This window comes from Sciurus vulgaris (genome assembly GCF_902686455.1).
Source record: "Sciurus vulgaris genome assembly, chromosome: 1".
NCBI lineage: Eukaryota > Metazoa > Chordata > Mammalia > Rodentia > Sciuridae > Sciurus > Sciurus vulgaris.
The window spans coordinates 85,030,289-85,053,223 of NC_136461.1; the positions used below are offsets into that span (position 1 = coordinate 85,030,289).

General features: G+C 36.4%; 1 protein-coding gene across 3 annotated transcripts in view; it reads right to left on the minus strand.

Annotated features, from left to right (window-relative positions):
* The window catches only part of DPYD (dihydropyrimidine dehydrogenase), an 845,662-nt gene that overhangs the window by 310,520 nt on the left and 512,207 nt on the right, over positions 1-22,935 (minus strand). For all 3 annotated transcript variants that reach the window (XM_079105431.1, XM_079105432.1, XM_079105430.1), the window contains 2 exons: positions 20,096-20,164; positions 12,402-12,485 (listed from right to left, as the gene is read on the minus strand). In XM_079105431.1, coding sequence (XP_078961557.1) covers positions 12,402-12,485; positions 20,096-20,164 — 153 coding nt within the window. The remainder of the gene's footprint in view (positions 1-12,401; positions 12,486-20,095; positions 20,165-22,935) is intronic.

Below are 22,935 nucleotides of genomic sequence, written 5' to 3' on the forward strand. Positions count from 1 at the left end.
CTTCTGGTTGCCATTGACACACACACACACACACACACACACAAGTTTTGTGTGAAAGATTTCATTCATTCATTTCTGTCCAAAAATTATTTGTCAAACACCTATCACGGGCTACAGTCACATTAATCTCTGGGGATTCAATGAGGAATTAGTCACTATCGCTCAGTTTCTTTGTTTGTAATGTGAAGCATGTTCTATCTTCCCCTCAAAACTGACTGAAAAGTGAATGCGATCCCCTGTGTAGAAATACCCAGTATAAAGCCTAAACCACAACAGGAGTGGCTGAATAAATTTGATTTTTGTTCAACATTAAAATCTTTTCTGAGTTTATTATCTTGGGATATATGTCTATCACGATGACCATACCTTCTTGTAGTTGTCTCAAAAAGTACTTCCTCCTTTGCTATCTACTGGGAAAACTGTATTTCACTTTATTCTATATCAATAATCTTTACAGAGATAATGGATATTTGATGTTTAATGTTGAACATTTAATTTTTAATTTTCACTTTAAAAATGATAGATAGAAAAATTATAGTCATGTGAATGGATACAAAGTCATGATTATTAATAGCATGTAAAATGATTCAAGGAAGCTAGTGAACATATTTGTCACTTCAAATATTTATTAATTTCTAGAGTCAGATCATTTGAAATTTACTTTCTTGGTGATTTTTAAATATACAATATACTCATTGTATTCATAACATTGTACAAATATCTCAAAGCAAAAAAAACCACAAGTTTTCCGTGTCTAATTGAGTCATTGTTTCTTTTCACCATCATCTCCCCATTCTCCCAACTCCCAACCAGACTTTGGTAAGCATCATTCTGCTCTGTTATTTGAATTCAGTCATTTTAAACTCTCTTGCATAGTGAGGACATGTAGTATTTGTCTTCTGTGTCCGGTTTCCTTTACATAATGTTTAATTTCATCCATGTTGTCCCATAAAACAAGATTTCTTTCTTTTTTAAGATCAAATAGTTTTGTATGACACATATATGAATGTGACATATATATGTTACATTTCCTGTATCCATTCACTTTGCGATGGGCACTTACAGTGAATAGTGCAAAAATAAACATGAAATTGCACCCATATTCTCAGCAAACTGATTTCAAGAAGAGCATGCAGGCCAGGCAAATTCATGTTGCTCCCTCCCTGACCTGGCTCACACATTTGAGCTGGAAACCTTGAACTGGTTACACTGTAGAGTCTGGTTCTACCACAGCAGGGAGTATGCAAAAGTTTCTGAGAGAGAAGTACCTTGGTTTTAAAGTCTTTCTAAAAGTGGTGCTTCTTATGCCTCCCATTGATTTGTCTTATTCATTATCTCCTCTTTTACCTCGAAATCTCTTACCTTTACTCTTTGCTGCTAAAAACTTAACTATTTTTCTTTTCCAATGTTGCTAATATGAAGTCTCCTTTACTCCTGAGTTTTTTAGGATTTTGGTACATGACTCTTCTGTTTTCCAGTTCTTCCAAAACTAGTAGGATCCCATGACTGAACCCTCCAATTTGTTGTCAGTATTCATATCATAGTAATCTTGGTTTCTACCTGTCTGTCCTCTGCCATGCTGACATATACTATTCTGGTATGACATGTTATCTGAATTCTTCATGATATCATAGACTAAGATCATAGCCTCTCCACTTGCTTACCCTATTTCTGTCTCCTTAGGTCAATGACATCTTTAGTTCATCTTTATCCTATAGTCAGCAAACATATAGTGAACTCTGCTGTATTTCTCAAACTCATTGTGAGAATGACAATTACATTTGAAAATGACATTTAAAAATATTTAACAATGCTTTTATTTGTAGGGGTTTCAGGTTTCTAAAATAGCACAATAAAAACCATAATAATTTTAAAAGTATACACTTAGTTGTTTTTCCTGAAAACATATAGGAGAATACATGCCTCTTTATTACTATATATAATCTTTTATATAGCCACACTGAATTTGGCCACACAAAAACAGTACTCCTTGACCTAGAAATGATACTTCTGTAGATTCATATGGTGTTGCATTCTACTAAAAATTTATAATTTTTAAAAGAAGAAATCACTTTATATCATTAACCAACATTAATAACTACAATTGAAAAACTCATGGAGAATCAGCTTTAGGCAAAATATTGGCAGTTACATAAATGCCTCTTACAGATCTCTTGTAGTTATCTACTTATGCAAGCACCCACGCCTGTGAAAACGACTGAGAATTAAAATCAAATAAAAAGTTGGGCAACATAATATAGCAGAAAGCAAACATTTCTTTTCTTATTCCAAAAATGTTTTTCTCATAATTCTCAAAAATTATAAGTTCACAAGAAAAATAAAAGAATAGAATAAATCCAGTGTGCATGGTAAGGTCAGATTCCAGTCACTTTTGGAGCAGCTTATACCATGCATCCATTTCCTATGTTTCTTCAGGGGACTGTGCTATTTCACAGCACAATGATTTCCAAACCTATGAGTGCAATGTCGAGGAGCTCAGCCCATGGAAGCCAACAGAGCCCAGCCCACGCTTATCCACTCAACCCACAGAAGTCAACATTCAGCTCTCTAGCCTCAACCTACATGTGTCATGCTGTCTAGAGCAAGACTGAACATCACAGGGAGGATCATGACACTTCACTGCCTGTATACCTTATAGGGATTAAGTCAGAAGAAATAAGAGGAACCAAAAGTCTGAGCAGAAAAGGTCTCATTCAATACCTAACTGGATTTAAGAAAGCAAAGGAACTCATCAGTGAATGAACTTCCCAAGGCCAGGGAGGTCAATCTGGCTTCTGTTTGTCGCATTTTACCGCTGGTAGTACTCTCACATTCCTTTGGTCTAATCTTTGGGATTTCTCATACTCCTGAGTTCCTGAGTTTCAGTTCACACAAAAATATATAAAATACTCTGACTTGCCACCTGTTGTGTCTTTAAAAGACTTATCTTTATATGGCCCCCTCCACAGACCCCTACCAGAAAAGTGATAATCACTCCCTGGTCAATGGACTGCGTATGAGAGGGAAGGTCTGTCACCCCAGCTGCTGAAGGAAGCCTTTACTTCCCAGGGGAAATTGTAGTACATCTGGAGCAGTGCAGTCCTCCTACTTAGTTTTGGGTTCTGATCCTAGTGACAGACATCTGCTCTCTGGCAAGGATAAGATTAATAATTTGTGATTAATGCCTCATGAAAAAATGCTGGCATGTTGAAACAAAACAAAACCTCATTCTTTCTTCCTTTTTTTTTTTTTTTAAATAACATACAGTTTGTGTAAATTAAATTTAGACAAAGAACAGATCAGGAGGGAAATAGTGATCACTTTGGAGGATCTTATTAAAAATGATAATCATTCAAGATCCTGAATATTTTAAGATCAACCACGCTTAAACTTTTTCATTTTTGCTTAGCTAAATCATCATGAAAGCAGGACAATGTGTATTTTCCTGACTGTTAGAGTTGAACATTTCAGGGTTGAGAAGTTCTATGCAGAGGAAATATGTAAATAAAGGGATGGTCCTGTGAGATAGCAAGTTGTAAGCAATATTATCGGAAGCATCACCATCTTGGTTCTGGCCCTTGCTGTAAAGCCAGGGAAATCTTCCCTCTGATTATATGATCATTTTGGAACTTTCCATCCAAAAAAAAATTTAAGTGATATAATTACACACTATTTAGTAATTCTAACCACTAAACAATGGGATTCCTACAAAGGCCAGGGAAATAATATCTTTGGTTGTCTCTTCTAAGTATTAGGTAAAGAAATTCAAATTCATTAATAGCAATTCAAACTCTAGATCATCTCATTAAAATCCTACCCTTTACTGAGGGAAACAAACTTTAGGGCAGAAAGTGGTTTGGTCCAGGTGATATAAATGGTAGATGGAAAGAATATAAAATGAGAGTGTATTTAAACACCAAGCAATGTTGAAGCATTTAAGATTTTACATGGAGTTTCACTTAGTAGAAAACAGGCATTTCAAGGTGTCAAGGTCAGCTTGAGCTTTTATTTCAACAAATTTCATGAATCCATATGTCTATGATGTCTATATGTCACTGAGTAGAGATTATAGTTCTCCCTGTTCATAAATTTCACAATTTTAGTCAATTATTATATATAATTTTTGGGTTCTTAAAATGCAAAATCTTTTAGGTACTAAGGTGGCATTCTTTGCTTATTAAATATTTGTGACAAAATTGAGATAAAGGAGGAAATATAACAGGTGTTTGTGAAAGAATGAACATTTTTTTAAGCTGTTTTAAAGAGTGAACATTTTTAAGCTGTAAGCTGTTCTAAAGAATGAACATTTTTTTATCTCAACTCCCTAAGGTCTCCTGCCCATTGTCTTAACTCTCTGATGTCACCCTCCTGGTTATCTTAACTCCCTGAGGTCACCCTCCCAGTGATGGGAGCAAAAGCCCCTAAAAGCTGTTCCAGGAAATAGCCCCAAACAGAGGGTAAAAGAGTAAATTGGGCTAGATGACTAAATAGTGCTCAAACAGTAGGATTACCAGAAACTATTGACCAGAATCTACAGCCTGTTGTAAAACATTGTGAAACATGTTGTCAGCAAACCCAGACCCCCTTTGAAACTTCCTGGCAGCTTTGTCCCCCTTTTCCCTTTCATGTGTGACCCCTCCCGATGTGTGGTTTCTGCCTTTATAAACCTACAAGATTTTCTGCTAGGGACTCGACTCCTGGAGTTGGGTCCCAGCGCGCTGGAATAAACACCTCTTGCGGTTTGCATCAAGTGACGCCTCCTGCGGTTGATTGGGGTTGCCGTCCATCCATGGGACAGAGTTGGGGTTTCCTTTTTGGGGGCCTTACATTTGGGGGCTCGCCCGGGATAAGATGGCCCCCCCTCATCCGCGGAGTCGACCTTGGAGGTAAGAAGGGGTACCCCGAAGTTGTCTGTCTTTGTCTTGTGTTTTGTTAGTTGGTCTGGTTCTGTGAGCGCGCTTTCGGTTTCGGTGGCAGCCGTTCGGTGACTCGTGAGAGTGACCGAACAGTGGCCGGCAGACGTGCCTGGGGGGCCACAGGTTGCAGCCCTGGGGGACGCCCTAAGGGTGGAAGGAGAGCCAGGGACGCCTGGTAGTCTCCGTCGGTAAGGGCGCTGATGGGGTTCAATTGGTGGATCAGAGATTGGCGCCCGTCTGTATCTGGTTCTGTTGTGTGTTTGTGGTGGACAAGGTGGAGGAAGGGTTGGAACAACTGGGGGGTTCTCGGACCGGGCTACTCTCGGGTGGACCCCAAAGGTTCCTTCTCTGGACTCCCCCTCCCAACAGCCCTGAAGGATAACTTAGCAAAGTAGCTTCAGTCTCAAAAGTAATGAAAAATAAGGTCTCATAATTTTAACATCCAACCTGTCCTGATGAGGTGGCTAAAATGCCTTAGACACAGAGTTTCTGTTAAAACCTGTTAGATCCTTCCAGATCTCAGTCAAGGCTTACATTGAAATATAAATAAAAGAAGCCTAAAGGCTCAGTAGGAGACCGGTCTCAAACCCAGGGAAAGAAAAGGTAAAAAGAGTCTTTAAAACTCCAGCAAAGTAAATGCTATATTTTTATTATATGTTTTTTTGAGCTCATGATTTTTTGATCAGTTCTATTTTTTATTCAACTAGAGTTTTTGAACATCTGTTACACTACAATGGAGATTCACCTATAAAGTTACAAGGGCTTGATTTTGTGTTATTTGTATGTTGTGCTGTCTGATGTCATGTTTTGTCTGTATCAAAACTGAGCGCTCCTAAAATTAAAATTTTAAAAATGGATCCAGATACTTTTAATTCACGTAATTTAAAAAAGGTTCAAATTGGGTAAACTAATAAGAGTAAAATGTCTTTGAAAATAACTTGCAAGTCTCTAGGTGGTCAAGCTAATAAAATATTGATGTTAATAAAATGTCTAATATCAATTGTTTCTAGGACTTTTCTTCAACAGGGAAGAGACAGCAAATACTGTTCAGGACACTTGTCTGATATCTTGGTTTTTTTTACAGAATAAGTGAATTAGAGTTAACATGTATGGGATTACTCTAATGTGTTTGTAGAGACATCTGATTAATTTACAAAGTTAAAATGCTAATTGTTAAATAACATCGAGTACTTTTAACTCATTAAATTCCATGGGGTATCATACTTAAACATTATTGGTGTTTTCATAGGTTGGTAAATAAAAGGGTTTAAACTTGCTTTGTGTCATCACTAAACTAAAAACAAGGTTACTAAGAGTTATGTCCTAACAAGTGCAATTCTATATACAAAGGGTCCCAAAAGTTTCAACTGTGTTTCAATTAGAGTACTATAAACAACAGAATATTTAATCTTATTAAAATAGAGTAATTTATCTAAATTCAGAAATTTCATAAGAGTTGTTTCAGAATGTGAACAAAAAGGGGTCAACGAATAGGAAAGAGAAAATAAAAGGTTCTGGGTATGGAAATATATTTAGTAAAAGGAAAAAGGAAATGTTTCTGGGTAAGAAAGTGCTTGTGTGATGAAATACATGAGGGTCTAAGTAAGAGCTAAGAAAGTCTGTGTAAGTAAAGGGCAAGTTTCAACAAGTTTGTGTGTAACTAAGTTGGTTATATGTATGTGAGACAGCTAAAACTATTGAAGGTTTTTCCTAAGGTGAAATACTAACGTTCTGATATAAACCAAAGTTTAATCTATATGGTAGAATGACATGGTAAAATGACAAGGATTTGAAACACTAATTTACTCTTAACTTTGTGTCTATTAAGTTTATTCTTTAGAACAATTAGTCTTAAAAATTGGGGTGTATACAATTATGGTTAAACAACTATTATAGAGTACTGTACTTTGTTACAGAGTATACATTTCTCTTTAAAAACTCAATTTGGTAAGATAAAAGTGTCAAGGTATTTGTGAAATGGTCACTAGTTGTATATTAAATGTGTTCATATTTTTCAGGACCACAAGTTTTTAAAGCAAGGAATTTATTAAGCTCTGCTATCCTCCAGATTAAACTTGTCTGTAATGGTAATCTTAAACTTATAAAGAGTAAATTTTATTGGGGATTTATTTCTATCATTTAATGTTCTATTATAGGACCTGCTATCAATAGGGTATGTGTAAAATTTGTTACTTTTTACACTGAGATAAAGAATTTCAAGTGTAAATGTATTTCTAAACATTAGAGTCTGATTTGTTTAAAGGTTAATATTGTGAAATATGAAAGAAACATGAAAACATTTTGCCACTTAATCACACAAAAGGAAAGTTAAAAGCTCTCTCAGCCTTTCTTTGATTCATGTTTTAGATACTATGTTAAATTGTGTTAATTATAAAGTTTATATAAACTCAGGAAACAGTATATGTAAACTACTTAATGGTATTTAAGGAAAAGAAGCAAAGATCAACATCAGAATTAGAACACTTAAGATCTGTAAAGAGCCCTGCCTTACCTGAGATAAGGCTCTGCCTCCCATCTCACTGCATGTTAGAGTGACTCCAAAATAAGCCAGACTTCAGCTTATTTAAAGTTATAGTCAAAAGATTGGTTTTTGTTGTAAAAGTACTGTGATCTCAAATAGGGGATATGATGTGGTTCTCAGTCAAAATTCAAGATAGCTATTATACAAGCTGAATATATTTTTACTCTTGCTAATTTCATTTTGTAAAACTGTTACCTGTTAATGTTTTGCAGAAGTAGCTGCTCCAAGAACAAACAACCTAGGTAACTTGTGATAATAAGCCATCACCTATAGAACAGATAGTGGTAACTTCCAGTACTAATGCAGACTCCAGTTAGATAAAAGGGTAAATAACTGTAAAGTTATGGACATTAAAGTTAAAGCCCATTACTCTTAATTTATGACTGGTGAGACTGGCTTGCTGGATAATTAAGATCAAACTTAGAAATTGGAGTTAAATACAGAGGTCAAGAAAAGTCCATATTTGGGTCTTGCCCTCAATGTTAGCCTGAACCCAGGGAGTAAGAGAACTTCTCTAAGGAGCGTTGCAACTCTGGGTCACACAACCTCCTGATCAAGGAGATTGTTGAGACTAGAGGATGAAAAATTATCCAGTGCATCTGCTGCAGAGGAGGGTCATGGAAAAGGGGAAACATCCCTTGATGTTTCTAAAGGAAGTCACCTCATCAAGAGACCCTGCCTAATCAAAGTCACTGGTGGAGCTAAGGAGCCGCTCTTAAGTTCTGTACGAGTGACCCCTGTGGGAACTCAGCTGACTCTTTAACAAGACAGGAACCAGGTCAATTTGACCAACTTGATCTTAGATACCCAGCAAAACAGTTAAAACCAAAATATAGCCATTCTTGGGCATTTAAAGGAAATAATAATTAAATGTAACTTAAGATGTACACTTGTATTAGCCCACTAGAATAAAGGCTGGAAGCTACAAATGAAAGAAAGATTCTTCAGCAAATGTGCCTGATAACTATCAAGAGAAACTGCCAGAGTCAGAAGTTTTTAGTCAGTTTAAGACCTTCCTAAGCTACACAGGTAGACTTAATCTATGTTTGTTAGTATGATTATCTATTCCTAAGTAACAGAAGTATAGAGATCTCTACTAAACACAGGTTATACCAATAAAGGGATATTTTACAAAATCAGATGACATTAAGTAGCTTAACTATATTTTCTGGGGACATCTATGACAATGTTAAAGTCCCCAAATAAAGGCCTTGTTCTCTCCAGCCTTTGCTAGGCCTAGTTATGGGAACAATTTCTCAGTTCTTCCACATTCTGGTGAGAGATTAACTTCTGTCATTTTCATGATACTCAGTGGCATGTTTCAGATGCTGCAACATTTACTTTGTGCTAATCTCATTTCAGTACTCATGTCTTTTTGTTCTTCTATCATAGAAGCAGCCGCCCCCAGATGACTTTACAAACTGCTCTTCCCCAACCAGGCTTCTTCCTGGGACCCCTTGATTGACCCGATTTTTAGAAAAGGAACTCCAAGCTGCTTGCCCCACGCCACCCACTTCCAGCTCGAAGAAGCTAGAGCGGTCATCGACCTCCTTCCCCAGCAGCATGGAGTTCCTGAGATTAGAGGGGAAAATAAAGCCAGAATTGGAAACAGGTAGTTAGTGTAGAAATAGGGGATCGGGTCAAATCAAGGAAATGGCCATAAAATCATCTGCCTCTGGAAGTTGGAGACTGCCCCTGGAAGAATGGAATGTCAAGGATCTCCGGAGCCCATTGATTACCAAATTTACCTGCCTTTATCAAGGACTGTTTACCAAGGACTGCAAACAAGGGGCTGCTAATTGGTGGCCCGCCCCCTCGGCTCTTGCCTGCCTGAAATCGCCTAGTTACCTTCATCAGGGAAAGAGTAAATGCTGTACAGGTGCTAATGCTCAGGCAACAATATCAGTCCCTCCGCCAAGGAAACAATTTGGGGGAAGAATATGTAGAGACAGAAGTTCCATGATTAGAACTTTCCGAAAAGAAAATGGGGAAATGAAAGAATGAACATTTTTTTAAGCTGTTTTAAAGAGTGAACATTTTTAAGCTGTAAGCTGTTCTAAAGAATGAACATTTTTTTATCTCAACTCCCTAAGGTCTCCTGCCCATTGTCTTAACTCTCTGATGTCACCCTCCTGGTTATCTTAACTCCCTGAGGTCACCCTCCCAGTGATGGGAGCAAAAGCCCCTAAAAGCTGTTCCAGGAAATAGCCCCAAACAGAGGGTAAAAGAGTAAATTGGGCTAGATGACTAAATAGTGCTCAAACAGTAGGATTACCAGAAACTATTGACCAGAATCTACAGCCTGTTGTAAAACATTGTGAAACATGTTGTCAGCAAACCCAGACCCCCTTTGAAACTTCCTGGCAGCTTTGTCCCCCTTTTCCCTTTCATGTGTGACCCCTCCCGATGTGTGGTTTCTGCCTTTATAAACCTACAAGATTTTCTGCTAGGGACTCGACTCCTGGAGTTGGGTCCCAGCGCGCTGGAATAAACACCTCTTGCGGTTTGCATCAAGTGACGCCTCCTGCGGTTGATTGGGGTTGCCGTCCATCCATGGGACAGAGTTGGGGTTTCCTTTTTGGGGGCCTTACATTTGGAGAGGAAAATGTACTATATAAGAAAATGTCCCTGATATATAAATATTCTAGCCTTGGAACTAACGTCAGTGTCTCATTCTTGAAACATTCATTAGGCTCTAACAACACAGATAATTCTGTGCTTGGCACACAGATATTTTCAACAAATGGAATGCAAATCCATTTGGAATGGCTCTTCAGTCCTGTAACAGTGAGCACAAACTTGCAAGTGTTCAAGATTGGAAAGTGGGGAAGAAGCAATGGAGATGGTACATAGAGCAAACCAAAAGGAGGTAGAGGGAAAAGTGAGTAAGCCTCAGTTGTATGTAAGTCCACTTCAAAAAGTCGGGTCCTAGTAAAGCAGGTTTTTTAAAAATCATGCTAATAGTCTTCCTTCTTTTCACTTAAAGTTTTGAACAGTCATACATCCTGAGGTAATTATTCAAAATTATGTTTGCCTAAAAATTATTGAATTTATTTTTCAATAAGAGAATTTACAAGAAAATATAATTCAAAAGAAAATTTCTAAACTAGGCCAATAAAAAGAATTGGTTTCAGTTTTAGAATTATAACTAAGTGGAATGGAAATGTTCCTACATTTCTTTTAACCAAGACATCACGGTTTGGGGAACACATGTTTTCTAAGAGTTTTAGAAACCTTAAAGATTTTCTCTGGCTGTAAAATTTTAGCATTTGACATTCTCATTCAGCTAAAAGTGCAAATATTTCTGTGGCTAAATAATTGTCTAGAGAGGATGTACCTCAGACACTTCATAGCTGGGTAAGTTCATAGGTGCTCATATTCTAAAAAAAACATAAAATAAACCCAGTTGGGACTTGGTCAATACTTTCAAAAGAATTGTTACACTTTTGGCAAGGAATGAATATTAGAATGCATCCGTCCTCAACAAATTTTTAGTCAATAGATTTAAATTCTCCATAGCTATTTTTTTGTATAAAAGTATAAGGCATTTGGGCTCAAGGTACAGACTCTGAGGCTCTGAGGTTCAGACTGTGAAATGGGTAAAGGGACAGGGTTGACTGAAGATGGAAGAGGGTGCTGACTCAGGTCCTGTTCTGGGTCTCCTCCCAGTCATTCTCCCACTCTTCCTTGTTTTAATCGTGTTACACATCTAGATACACTGATTGTTATCTCATCATGCGACTCAGATATAATGCTATTTTTCCCCACTGGGTAATTGTGAGTTATGGTTGTGTTACCATGCTGACTGACCTTCTGAGTAACCTGTTGTGAGTGGAACAGAGAACATACTTGAAAATATATATGTATATATGTGTAATTTTTTATACTTGAAAAAATATTTGCCCAGCCTCTCCTCTCTGGCTGCTACATAAGAATGATTTCTTCCTAATTCACAAATCTATTCAGAATGCTAATTAAATATTTACAAAGTACTTTAAAAACCTCTCTGAATGCTAATATGAAAATAGCAACCCATGTTCATTTCAATAAACAGAAAATTTTGTTCTCCCAAATTAAGGGTCTCTGGGTTTAATTCAAATCAATTCAATGATTTTTTTGATTTGAGGAAAAAAAAATGTTGAGTACCTACTGTGCACAAAGTTGTGGGTCAGATGTGAACTTATAAAAGTAAACTTTCTAGGTCTAGATTTGTCAGAAATTACATTTCATATTAGGTAATTCACACCATTTCCCTCTGGGCTTAAAAACAAAATTAGATGAAAATACTCACCTTTTTATTTTTCTGCATTAAGCTTTTACACTGCTCCTTAACATACAACCCTTTATCTAGTTACATAAAGATGCAGCATTTTATATTTGTTAACATATTATTTCCCATTTTATTCTTTAGGTTTTTAAAAGTATTTTAGCATGAAGTTTCCATTTATTGTATCCAAAAATAAAAATAGCATCAAAGTCTTTTTGCAACTCCCCAAACACAGTTAGGGAATAATGATCATATGCTAAAAAATGTAAAATGCAATTTGTGTTGTGCCCCATTTACTACAAAATCACTACGAACAATGCATTTTGTACAGTATATTGCCCCAGGGAAACTGGATCAGCATCAGGAATGAATAAAGAACATTGCATTTGAAATCAGCTAATTCTGCTTCAGTGCTTTTAAAAACTATTTGTTATGATATTACTTTCTGTCAAGCACATAATGTGATATTTTCCTCAATAAAACTAAACAGTTGCTGTAATTTCAGCATCCCTCATTTTCCACTTTCTAAGCACTAAATATTTAAACAATGCAGACCTGGAAGTCTCAAGCCAATCATCTGATCCATGCATCTCCTTGCCTAAGGTACAGAAACGATACATGCAGGGGCCTGTTACGTCATACTGACATACACAGTGGCAGCTGTCGAGGTCCTTACCTGCCCACAAGCCAGTCCCATTCCTCTCTCTCCCATGCCATGTGGACACGATAAATTTAACTCCAGGGCATCTGCTCCAGAAGCCTTTAAGACAGGAGGAAAATGAAAGAAAAGGCAAAGCTTTGTTTGTTCTCCATTGATAACAAAGATCACATTTGTCAAAGTATAACTTTTGTTTTCCCTGTTATAATCTCTAAGATATCTTCTAATTCTATCAAATTAAGTGTGTACAACAAGACAATAACAGCAATCAAAGGTGCTTCAAAGGTGCCCCCATTGCTCTATATATTTTCCACTTGTTATTTATAATTCTCATAATTCCTGTATTATTATGATACCTATTTGACAGAAAAGGATCTGAAGCACAGAAGGTTCAACAAGCAGCCTGTTCTTAAATGACACATATTTTAACTCAGAGCTGTTTGATACCACACTTATTCTTTCCTAAACAGCTTCTAATTTTTTAGAAACAAATCTTACTCATTCTGGATAATTAATACTGGGAGTAGACGTACAAAGAAAAATGTTGTAGGCTAGCTAGAGTGAATGAGTAAAATTAAAAAATGTTTTTAACTGAAAATCAATTTTATCATCTTTAAAAACAGTCCATGCTAAGAAACATGAATTATTAATAGATTTGTCTGACTTTCATATCCAAATAGGAATCACTAATTCCTTAGTATACAAATGAATACGGTCAAAATGAACAAAATAGTTCAGAGTACTTGGAGAATCTTAGAATTCTTTGAATGTCTTCTGTGAAAAACTTTAAGAAAAAGATAAATACTTTTTAAAATTTAACAGCAATTTAAGGGATGTGGGATAAACTAAATGATTCAAATTTTACTTCTAAAATTTCACAATTTCTTTTTAAGTAAGGACAATTAGTAACCTGAATCAACTTCAATAATATTCTATTTTCTCATGCAAAGATTTTTTTTAAAAGTTCGTGGTTTTCTAAGTATACCAGACCTTTCTTTAAGCCGAAAGCTAATTTCTTCAAAGCTTTTGGCCTAAAGATTTTTGCTTAGTTTTTCTTGATATGTGAAATTTAAGTATGAGTTCAACAAATTTAAGATTACAGTTAGCTATATCCATATTATCCATATTGACCTATTATTTGGGTCTATTTCCTTTTTTTTTTTTTTTTTTTTGGTACTGGGAACTGAACCTAGGGGTGCTTTACCCACTGAATTACAATCCCAGACCTATTTTCTATTTTTATTTTGAGACAGTCTTGCAAAGTTACTTAGGGTCTGGCTAGATTCCTGAGACTAGCCTAGAACTTGTGACCTGACTCATGCCTCAGCCTCCCAAGTTTCTGGGATTACAGCTATGTGCCACTGAGCCCAGTTTATTTCTCAGTCTACTTTCTTGTCCTATCTTTATTCATTACTGAATTTACTTTCTCTTATGCACATTTTTGAAAGCCCATTTGATCATCCAGCCTGTTTTCTAGCATGGCCTCAAATGGTTTCTTGCTATCCTAATCCAATTTTGAAATGCTTCATGTTATTTGAAAATTACTGAAACCTCCGCTCCTTTCTTCCTGCTGGCTTGGTAGTAAGCATGGATGAAGCACAGCCTGTAGGATTCTGAGCTCTAGTCCTAGGTTTGCTGCTAAGGAACTGGGGATGCTTTGGGCAAGTCATTAACCTTCCTTGTCTTCAGCTGCTCAAGTGTAAAAGGCAGATAATATGACCTGTCTCCAAATCATACCATTTGGGAATTACCTGCTTAATTAAGATCCTACACTGTAATTATATAGCATACTACACTTTTCTCATTATTTCTAAGTCACTTTAGGTATTTTCTTTAGACATTTTTAGTTAGCTGAAATGCAGCATTTATATAGCAAATCACTTCAACATTTGGATTGAATAAACTTCAGGTGGCATTTGTATATACACTTAAATTATTCATATTTCTTTACAAATTTACACTTTCTACCCTAGTAAATAATAATAGCCAACATTAGTTGAGTGGTTACAACATGCCGGGATATTTTATTGAGCTCTTTGTTTTACCTTACTTCATTCTCAAAGCAACTCTTAAGAGGTAGGATATATCATTAATCCCATTTTACAGTTGATAAAACCAAAGCATACAATGTCCAAGTGATTTACCCATCATCCCACAGTTTATAACTGGGTGTATGGTTTTGAACCCAAGCGTTGTGAGTCCACAGCCTGCATTCTTACCCATTATTAAAATGTATTAGGAATTACTTATTCCATGCTGGCATTGTTACTGTGTGTTGAGAAAGACCTATGGCTTCAAAACTTGAAGTAAAAATCCAAATGTGTTAAAAACACCTGTTCAATACCAAATCTTATCAGGTACTAATTGTTATAATTCCCCCAATATTATACATATGTATGCACACTATTTGCACACCTATTGACCACATACTTATTTATTTATGTATTTATTTATTTATTGCAAAGGGCTTCATAATGAGCATCTAGACCTCAAAAATGGAGACAGTGCTGCTCAAGATGACACCAGGAGAGTAGGAATTCACTGGGTCTCTGCTTGAATATTTCTGTCACAGAATGCACACCACCTTAAAAGGCAGTTAATTCCATTCCCAAGCAACTCTAACCATTCAAAAAGGCTTAATTGCTGAATTAGCATGAAATGTTAAATTAACTGAAACTAGGCATGCATTCTGATTCGTGTTAGTCACAAGCTTTTTACTTTAGTCACTTAGCCCAGACCTAAGTGATGTCAAATAAAGTAACCTAGTGAAGGTAGTGACATAGGAAATGCTCTAATTTTCTACATTATTTATTTATCATCCATCTATATGAAGTAGGATGTATATGTTAATTGAGTGGACTCTGGAACCAGATTTCAGCACCACATACATGCTGTGTGAACTTGAACACAGAATTTAACTGCTTTTGCCTCAGTTTCCTCATTTTGAAAACATGGAAAAAATGGTATTAATTCACAGTGTTGTTGTGAGTATATGTAAATTTAATAAATATAATAAATAAAATAAATTTAATAAATATAAATGACTTGAAACATTTGGAATGAAGTCAGTACTACAAAGGTGGGAACAAATCCTATCTATCATCTATCTAATTATCCACTCATCCAACTAGTACTTCTGGCTTGCCCATCATCTGCCTTGACCTGTAAGGATTTAATGTAACTCAAAACCAGTTATTGCTTGTCACCTCCAGCTGGGTGTCCACCTCTCAAGTCTCCTGTTTACTGTCCCTGCTCAGGGATGTATACCCAACTGGCCCTACATATCTCTGTATTGTAGCTCTTTTCTCAGTTTTATTCCAATTTGTTGAAGATGTCCTAACTTTAACATCTACTTAATTTAATAACATATTGATAGCCCAGATGGAGGTAAAAAGTGATGAGAACTTGGCATTCAGTGTTTTATTTTGACTCTACTAGCAATAGCATAGTAACCGTTTGTGATGCCTGTGCCTCTCAAAAAACCTTCCTCGTCCCATCCTACTAGTGATGGTCAGACCCTTAGCAATTCCTCATCAGGTCCCTGGCTTAAAATCTTCAGCTTTGGTTCTTAATCACTTCTACTTCCTTGGGGTCAAATAAAGTGCCAGTCTTCCCATTCACACTTTAATGGCTTCCTTTGGGTCTGTCACATAGCAGTACTTGAGCTCTGTACTTCTATTTTACTTCGTTCAATGAATATTTGTTGGTTGATAAAGCTCCGAGAATGAAATTGAGGGTTAAACAGTGGGCCAAACAGGATGTCCATCCCTCATGGAGCTTGCTTTTAACAAGCAGGACAGAGTAACGATTAGTAATGCCCACTGACACTATTATGAGTCATCTCTTTATCAAGGGCTGCAGAGGTAGATACAGATACAGATTTTGGGGAGACTGAAGCTTAAATAATTTTGAAAATTTTATTTTTTTAAATTAAAAATTATAAACACAAAATTAGGTATAGGGGTTTGGAAGTAGCCTATGTAAGAGCTCTGAAAGTTAAACTTCATTAAATTTATGGTAAACTAGCTTCTGAACAGGATCTCAGAGAGTGCAGGGCAGGGAGGTTTAACCTACCTAGTCACAGGGTTCAGGGCTGAAGATGAGCAAACATTCTAGGCCACTGGGTACAGGAAAGCCTTTTAGTGGGGAGTGTGTTAGAGGGATAAATAAAGGTAGCAGGAGCAAGAACAGAAAGAACAAACCCAAAGTGAATTTGGGCAAGTATGCAGAGGTCAGTCATGCAGGATTTATAGGTCAAGTATGTGTTTTGAACTTAGAAGAGATGAGAAAATTTTGGACTGATTTTGAGTAAGATTAGTGAAACTATTGTAGATGAACTTGGTTTAACATGGTAGTGATACACGTTGGGCCATACTCAATTTATAAGCTTCCTCAAATTTGGGGCTTCACTCACCACCCAAGGAAGTCCCATCCCCTGTTGCTATCCCCACATCTCCTCTGTCAGCTTTTGCAGCCTCCCTCAAGATGAGAGCTGGGCTTTATCACAGTGTCCGGGAAGCTCAGGAGCACCAGTGCCCTGCCTCATCAGGAAGATCTGACTTTTCTCTGCAGTTCTAGGTTTAGAAGAAGCATCGCCCCACATGGTGTGGGTTCTGGCTTCCCTAGCAGCAGCCTAAATGGGCAGAGCACACAACTGAGAGTGCAGAGAAAAGAAGGGCCCTCTGGTGTGAAACCAGATCAGTGAGAGGCAGGAGCCAGTAAGTACCTCCTCAGTCTTTCTCTTTACACTGCTCTGAGGCAGGATGATCCTGCGTGGCACTCTCTGTCCCACATAATGACCCAATCGGCTCTATTTCCTCATGACATTCTGGCAGGGTCTATAATGTATCATTCTGTATTTGCTTTCCCTTCACCTCTGTCTCATTTTTCTCTTTTCCTCACACTTAGTGCTCTGGGACTATATCCTTCAGTAAAGTTTTCTCTCATTAATTGTGACTCAGACTATTTTCTAGGCTAATATGAAGTAAAAAAGAAATGGACTCAAAATCTATCAAAGTACATCAAGGTATACTTAAGACCTAATATGGTAGCCTTCAGTAATGGCTCTAAACTGTGAATACGTCCACATGGCAGAGAAAATCTCGTATTTACTTTCATTTGCCTGGAAATGAACTTTTCACGTACGTAGTATGTGCTTCATAAACTTCTTCTACATGAAATTGAAATAAGCTATCAATGCCCCAGGAAAGAAGGAAAGCCTGTGACCAGATGCCTGGACCAAGAAAATTGAGTAGAGCCGAACCATGCTACTGATTTCGCCAAGCTGGGAAAACTTTCCAGATGCTACTCTTTTTTCGTGAAGCTCAAAAAAATACAGCTATTCAAATCAGGCTGAGGAAAGCAGGAGAGGACATTACAAACACATACCTTCCAAGGTCAAAGAGGAAGGCTGGGCTTAGCCTAGTATCCTTTCCAGGAGGAAAACAACCCTTCTCCAGAATATGAATATGATAAAGAAGATGGACTGGGCATACCTTAATTTTTACAAACAGCACTTAGTTAAAATTAATGTTTTAAAAATGTGTTTAGATGCATTTTTAAAAATTACCCATGTGATCTTACATGTTTACTCAGAATAGGAAAATAACCTATCAGGCTCTGGTTAAACAAGTCACAAATAGTGACCCCAATTTTAATTCTGAAAGTTTCTCAGGCCTATTCTTTCATGATCTCATATAGCTGCATGGGTTCTGCTATTACACATAAGTCTGTTCTGTTTTTTAGATACAGTAGTAAAAAATTGATAATAGGTTTCCTCAACTCCCTCATATAATTCAAAAATTAATCTACCATCAGGAATGAACTTAAAGCGTATAAATCACAGCAAGGCATGTGCCAAACTTACGCCATTGGTATGCTAGTGAGCTGGTATGGCATCTCTTTTCTTATGTTCTGTTTTCCTCAAAGAAATGCATATGCTAGGGAGTATAATAACTTGGCTTGAATACATTTTTGTTGGTTTGTTTTAATGTAGGCTCTTCCATTGTAAGAAAATATATTTCAATCATCTTTGAAGGATGTATTCATAAAAAAAAAAACACAAAGTACTGACTATAAAACATAATTGGGTGCCTACTAGATGAACTGTGATGGAATCATGATGCTAATGCTCCCTTCCAAGGAGATGGGAAGGCCTGGGGATGTGTCCTTCATGTGAAGCCCACTAGGCTAGACCAGATTTAAGATTATAGAAAAGTTTTCTTTTAAAATTGACATCATGTACAGATTGACTTTCTTTATATGTAGAATGAAATTTTATGTTTTGACTTAACAGAAAGCATACCTTTTTTTCCCTTTCTCCCTCTCTCCCTCTCTTTCTCTCCATTCTTTTCCCCTTCCTTCCTTCCTTCCTTCCTTCCTTCCTTCCTTCCTTCCTTCCTTCCTTCCTTCCTTCCTTCCTTCCTTCCTTCTCTTTCTTTCTTTCTTTCTTTCTTTCTTTCTTTCTTTCTTTCTTTCTTTTTCTCTCTCTCTCTTCTTTTGCTCTAGAGAACTTAGAATGTGATATTAAATAAAACTGCAATTAAAAAAGATATAGAATGGGAAGTATCATTACATTAGCTAACATGTTTATAATTAAAGGTTTTCGACTTTTTATAAGATAATTCACCTATTTAAAAATTAATGTCCATTACTGAGGAAAACAATCTTTTAAGTATTCTATTCTTATAGAAAAGCAGAGAAGCATACAGTGTGATAAAGCCATTCATCATAGTCAGCTTAAAATTGGCAAAGCTCATGCCAACCACAGGCTCTGTGGAAGATTTCATGGTCAATTAGGTAAATACATGTATAAAATGGACCCAGCACAGAAGATCACGAAGCCAATTACTGATCATGTTTAATTTCACCCCCCTGAGTCCCAGAAGTAATTTTTTCCTCTCACAGCTTTAAAATATCCACATAAAATGTACAATCGACATGTTTAACCCTATAGAGAGTTTTATAATATTTTATAAAGCACAGTCAATTATTTCAGAAATCTTGTTAGGTTCTCTGTATTACTGAGAAATTTGCAAAAAAACTCCAGCTAAGAGTGTCTAGACCAGGTTCCCTGACAGCATGATGGACATAAGTATACAGTTTTAAGTATGTATTTTTCTATTTGAAATACAAATTTGAGGCACATGGTTAGTTGTTTGCATTTGTGCAAGATTCAATTTATATTAAGGAAAACCCGCTGACTAGTGTTCCATTCAGGAGCATTCTGTGCTACCACTTTATGCATGTCTGTATTCAAACGAGAACAGTATTAAATGAACCTTTTATATTTTAAATATTCAGGAGTTTTATATTCAAAATTTCTTCTCCTACTGTCAAACTAGTTTGCCTAAAGGCAAGGTAAGATCAAGTTAGACTCTCGAAGGTAGAATTAAATTTTATCATGGCATCCATCATAATATACAGTTTGCTTAATATGCAAATAGAGAGTATATGGATTCAGAGAATAAAGGATTTTTAGGTAGTGTGTGAAATCCAAGGGGCCGCTTTTATAGAATACATTCCTTTTAAATTTACATTTCCATCATTTTAATGAAAACATAGGGTAAACAAATTATAATAGAAATGTTTTAAGTTACATTTTCAATTTGATTTCAATTCTACTGTATTATTTTTCATGGCAGCTTTTTATTTAAAGCTAATAAAAATAGGAGAGGAGAAATAAAATAAATATATGCTAAAGAAACCATTACCTCAGCTTTTTTGGAGAGTTCCATCCAGTCATTTTTGTTGTAACTGCACATGATGCTAGCAATCACAATCTTTAAAAGTAAAAAGAAAGAATATAAGTTCAAGTAATAAAAAGTATGCTATTATAACACAAATATATATTACTATATGCATGCTGTCATAGTTTAGATCTTAAATGTTTTCTAAAAGCTCATGCATTGAAGGTTTAGTCCCCAGCTAATGGTACTCTTGGGAAATGGTAGATTCTTTAGTGGGCAGGAGATAGTTGAGGAAATTAGGTTACTTGAAGGGGAAATTGGGAATCCTGCCCCTTCCTTTCTCTCAGCTTCCCAGCTGCCATAATTTGAGCAACTTTGTTCCACCACAAGTTTTGCACCATGTTTGGCCTCACCATTAACCCAAAGTGACAGAGCCAACAAACCATGGTCCAAAACCTCCAATACTATGAGCCAAAACAAATCTTTCCTGTTTTTAAGTGTTTATCTCAGACATTTTGTCATAGCAACAGAAAGCTGACTAGTACACATAAATATATTTGTAATGGTAAGCTACATAATAAGACATAATAAGATTAGTTTTCATATGCTGAAAAATAAATCATTAGAAAACAGTAGGGCATTACATTAAAACGCAGATATCATTTGGCATTTGGAGGTTCAGATGTGTGTCAGAGACTTCCTCAGTTGCTATCTTTGAACACTTGGACAATACTTAACTATTCTCATCCTCAGCTTTCTCATTTCTGAAATGAAGTTAATAACACTAATTTTGCCATCCTGAAGGGCAGTGGGATTACATAAATTTGTTCATGTGAAAGGACTGTCTAAGTTCTATAATTTCATGGAAATGTTTGTTGATAAAAATAACTGGTATAGTTAGAAGATGTCAAGTTAGAGGATAGAAAAAAAATTAACATCTCTTTTAATCATAGCTTATTACATTATGGATAATAATATCTCACATGTTCACGGTGCACTGTCATTTTAAATTTTATTAAATTACAGTTTTCCTATAATCCTGCTATAAAAACTATGTAGGGTAGTAGTGACTAGTTCCTGCTCTGAACCCAGAATATCCAGGTAGGACCTTGATGCTACCATTTACTGCGTGGCCCTGGACAAGGGATGATTTCTTAATCAGTAGAATATGGATAAAAATCTACTTGGAAAAGTAATAACAGAAATTGCTTAGACCAGCTTTTATGGTGTAATAGGCTCTGTTTTAAAGGGTTTTCTTTGTTAACTTATTTAATCATTGCTAGCCTCATTCTCCCCATTTTTCACATGAAGGAGCAGACAAGGATTCAGTTCTCAGCATTGTGACAGAGAGTCTGTGCTTTTAATGTAAGTGCTCAATATATTAACTATTTTTTTTATCATTATCACCGAAAGATTATGAGCGTGAGTTTATGCCAAGCTTGAAGTCAGAGTCCAATGATAGAGTCCGCTAAAAGCCACTAAGCTGTCACCACATACAACTTTTTAATCTGTGGGTAGAAAAAACACAAAAGATATGTTGTAAAGATCCAGTGAATGTCTTCATCACTGAGAGAAGTATAGAAAGTCGTGATCATGTTAGAGGGAGATCTGAAAACCATTGAGGGAAGCCTGTCTTTCATGGTGGGTTCATTTTTCCTCTTGGTAGACTGTAGATGCCACCACAGGAGCTGGGACAGCTCTGCATGGCTCATCATTTTGTCTGCAGTGACTAGCATGGTCTTTGGCCCATAGAAAGCACTAACTGAATAAATACATACATGAAACCAGTAGAGGTTTAGGAGCCGGGGGGTTACTTTATCAGCTTTCCCTTTTAAGAAGATTAAGCAGAAATGATTATCATAGCTTAAAGGAAAAATAAATAATTGGGAAAAACTGCTGGCAAATTATTATATGAAATGGAGTGGATAATCATCGGGCTGGAGCAAGCATTGGTCTTACGATGGAAAAGGGATCCGGTGTCAAAATACATAGGACTGGTCAACTAGAGGCAGCAATGGAGAAGGAAGAATGGAGGGTTCCTATGACTGACTGGAATAAGAAAATTGCAAGACATCAAACAGATCAATGTAGAACAATGACCAAATACAGAAGTCAAGAGAAAAAGCTGATTTGGATACATTCTGTAGAGAGAGGAACAAAGAGAGGTTAAGTAAAAGTAGACAATGAATAAAAGAGGAATATTCAGTATTCCTGATGATTGTTGGTTGACTTTTGTGTGTGTCTAATAGAAGCTGCAGCTTTTGAAAATTTGAGATAAAAAACCTAAAGAAGGTTTGCTCCATGGCCTTTTCTCCAGGGGCTAAAAGAAAATGAAGAGTCATATTCTAAGGTTTATTTACAGGCAAAGAAGTGTTGCAAGCACGATTATGCAACCTCAGTGAGAGACACTCTTTCTGCTGCTTGCAAATTATCTGAGAGCTCAGAAAGCTCTGTGCCACTCTTCAGCTGGAAAAGGGACACCAAGTCTTCTAGGACCAGTCCTAATATCTCCCTTACATGGAAGAAAAAAGGATAAGGAAAAGAAATAATTAAGCATCCATTTGAAAGGAAAAATCAAGCAGAATGAAGACTATGTGTAGATAACAAATCCCTATTATCTTCAGTGACTTCAAGACAGAGGGTGAGTAAAAAAACAAATAATAATAAAAAGAAAAAGCCATACAGACTTAGAGAGTGAGTGGAGCCCTGAGACTTGTTGCTAGAGCTTTAAGAGCAGAGTAGGATATAAAAACCCAGACTTAAAAAAAAAAAAAAAGATTTTAGTTATTAGATAACCAGTTCTCCAGTGGTAAAATTGACATGCAATAGACTTATGTTTTTAGAAGGTTTTATTGCTCAAAATA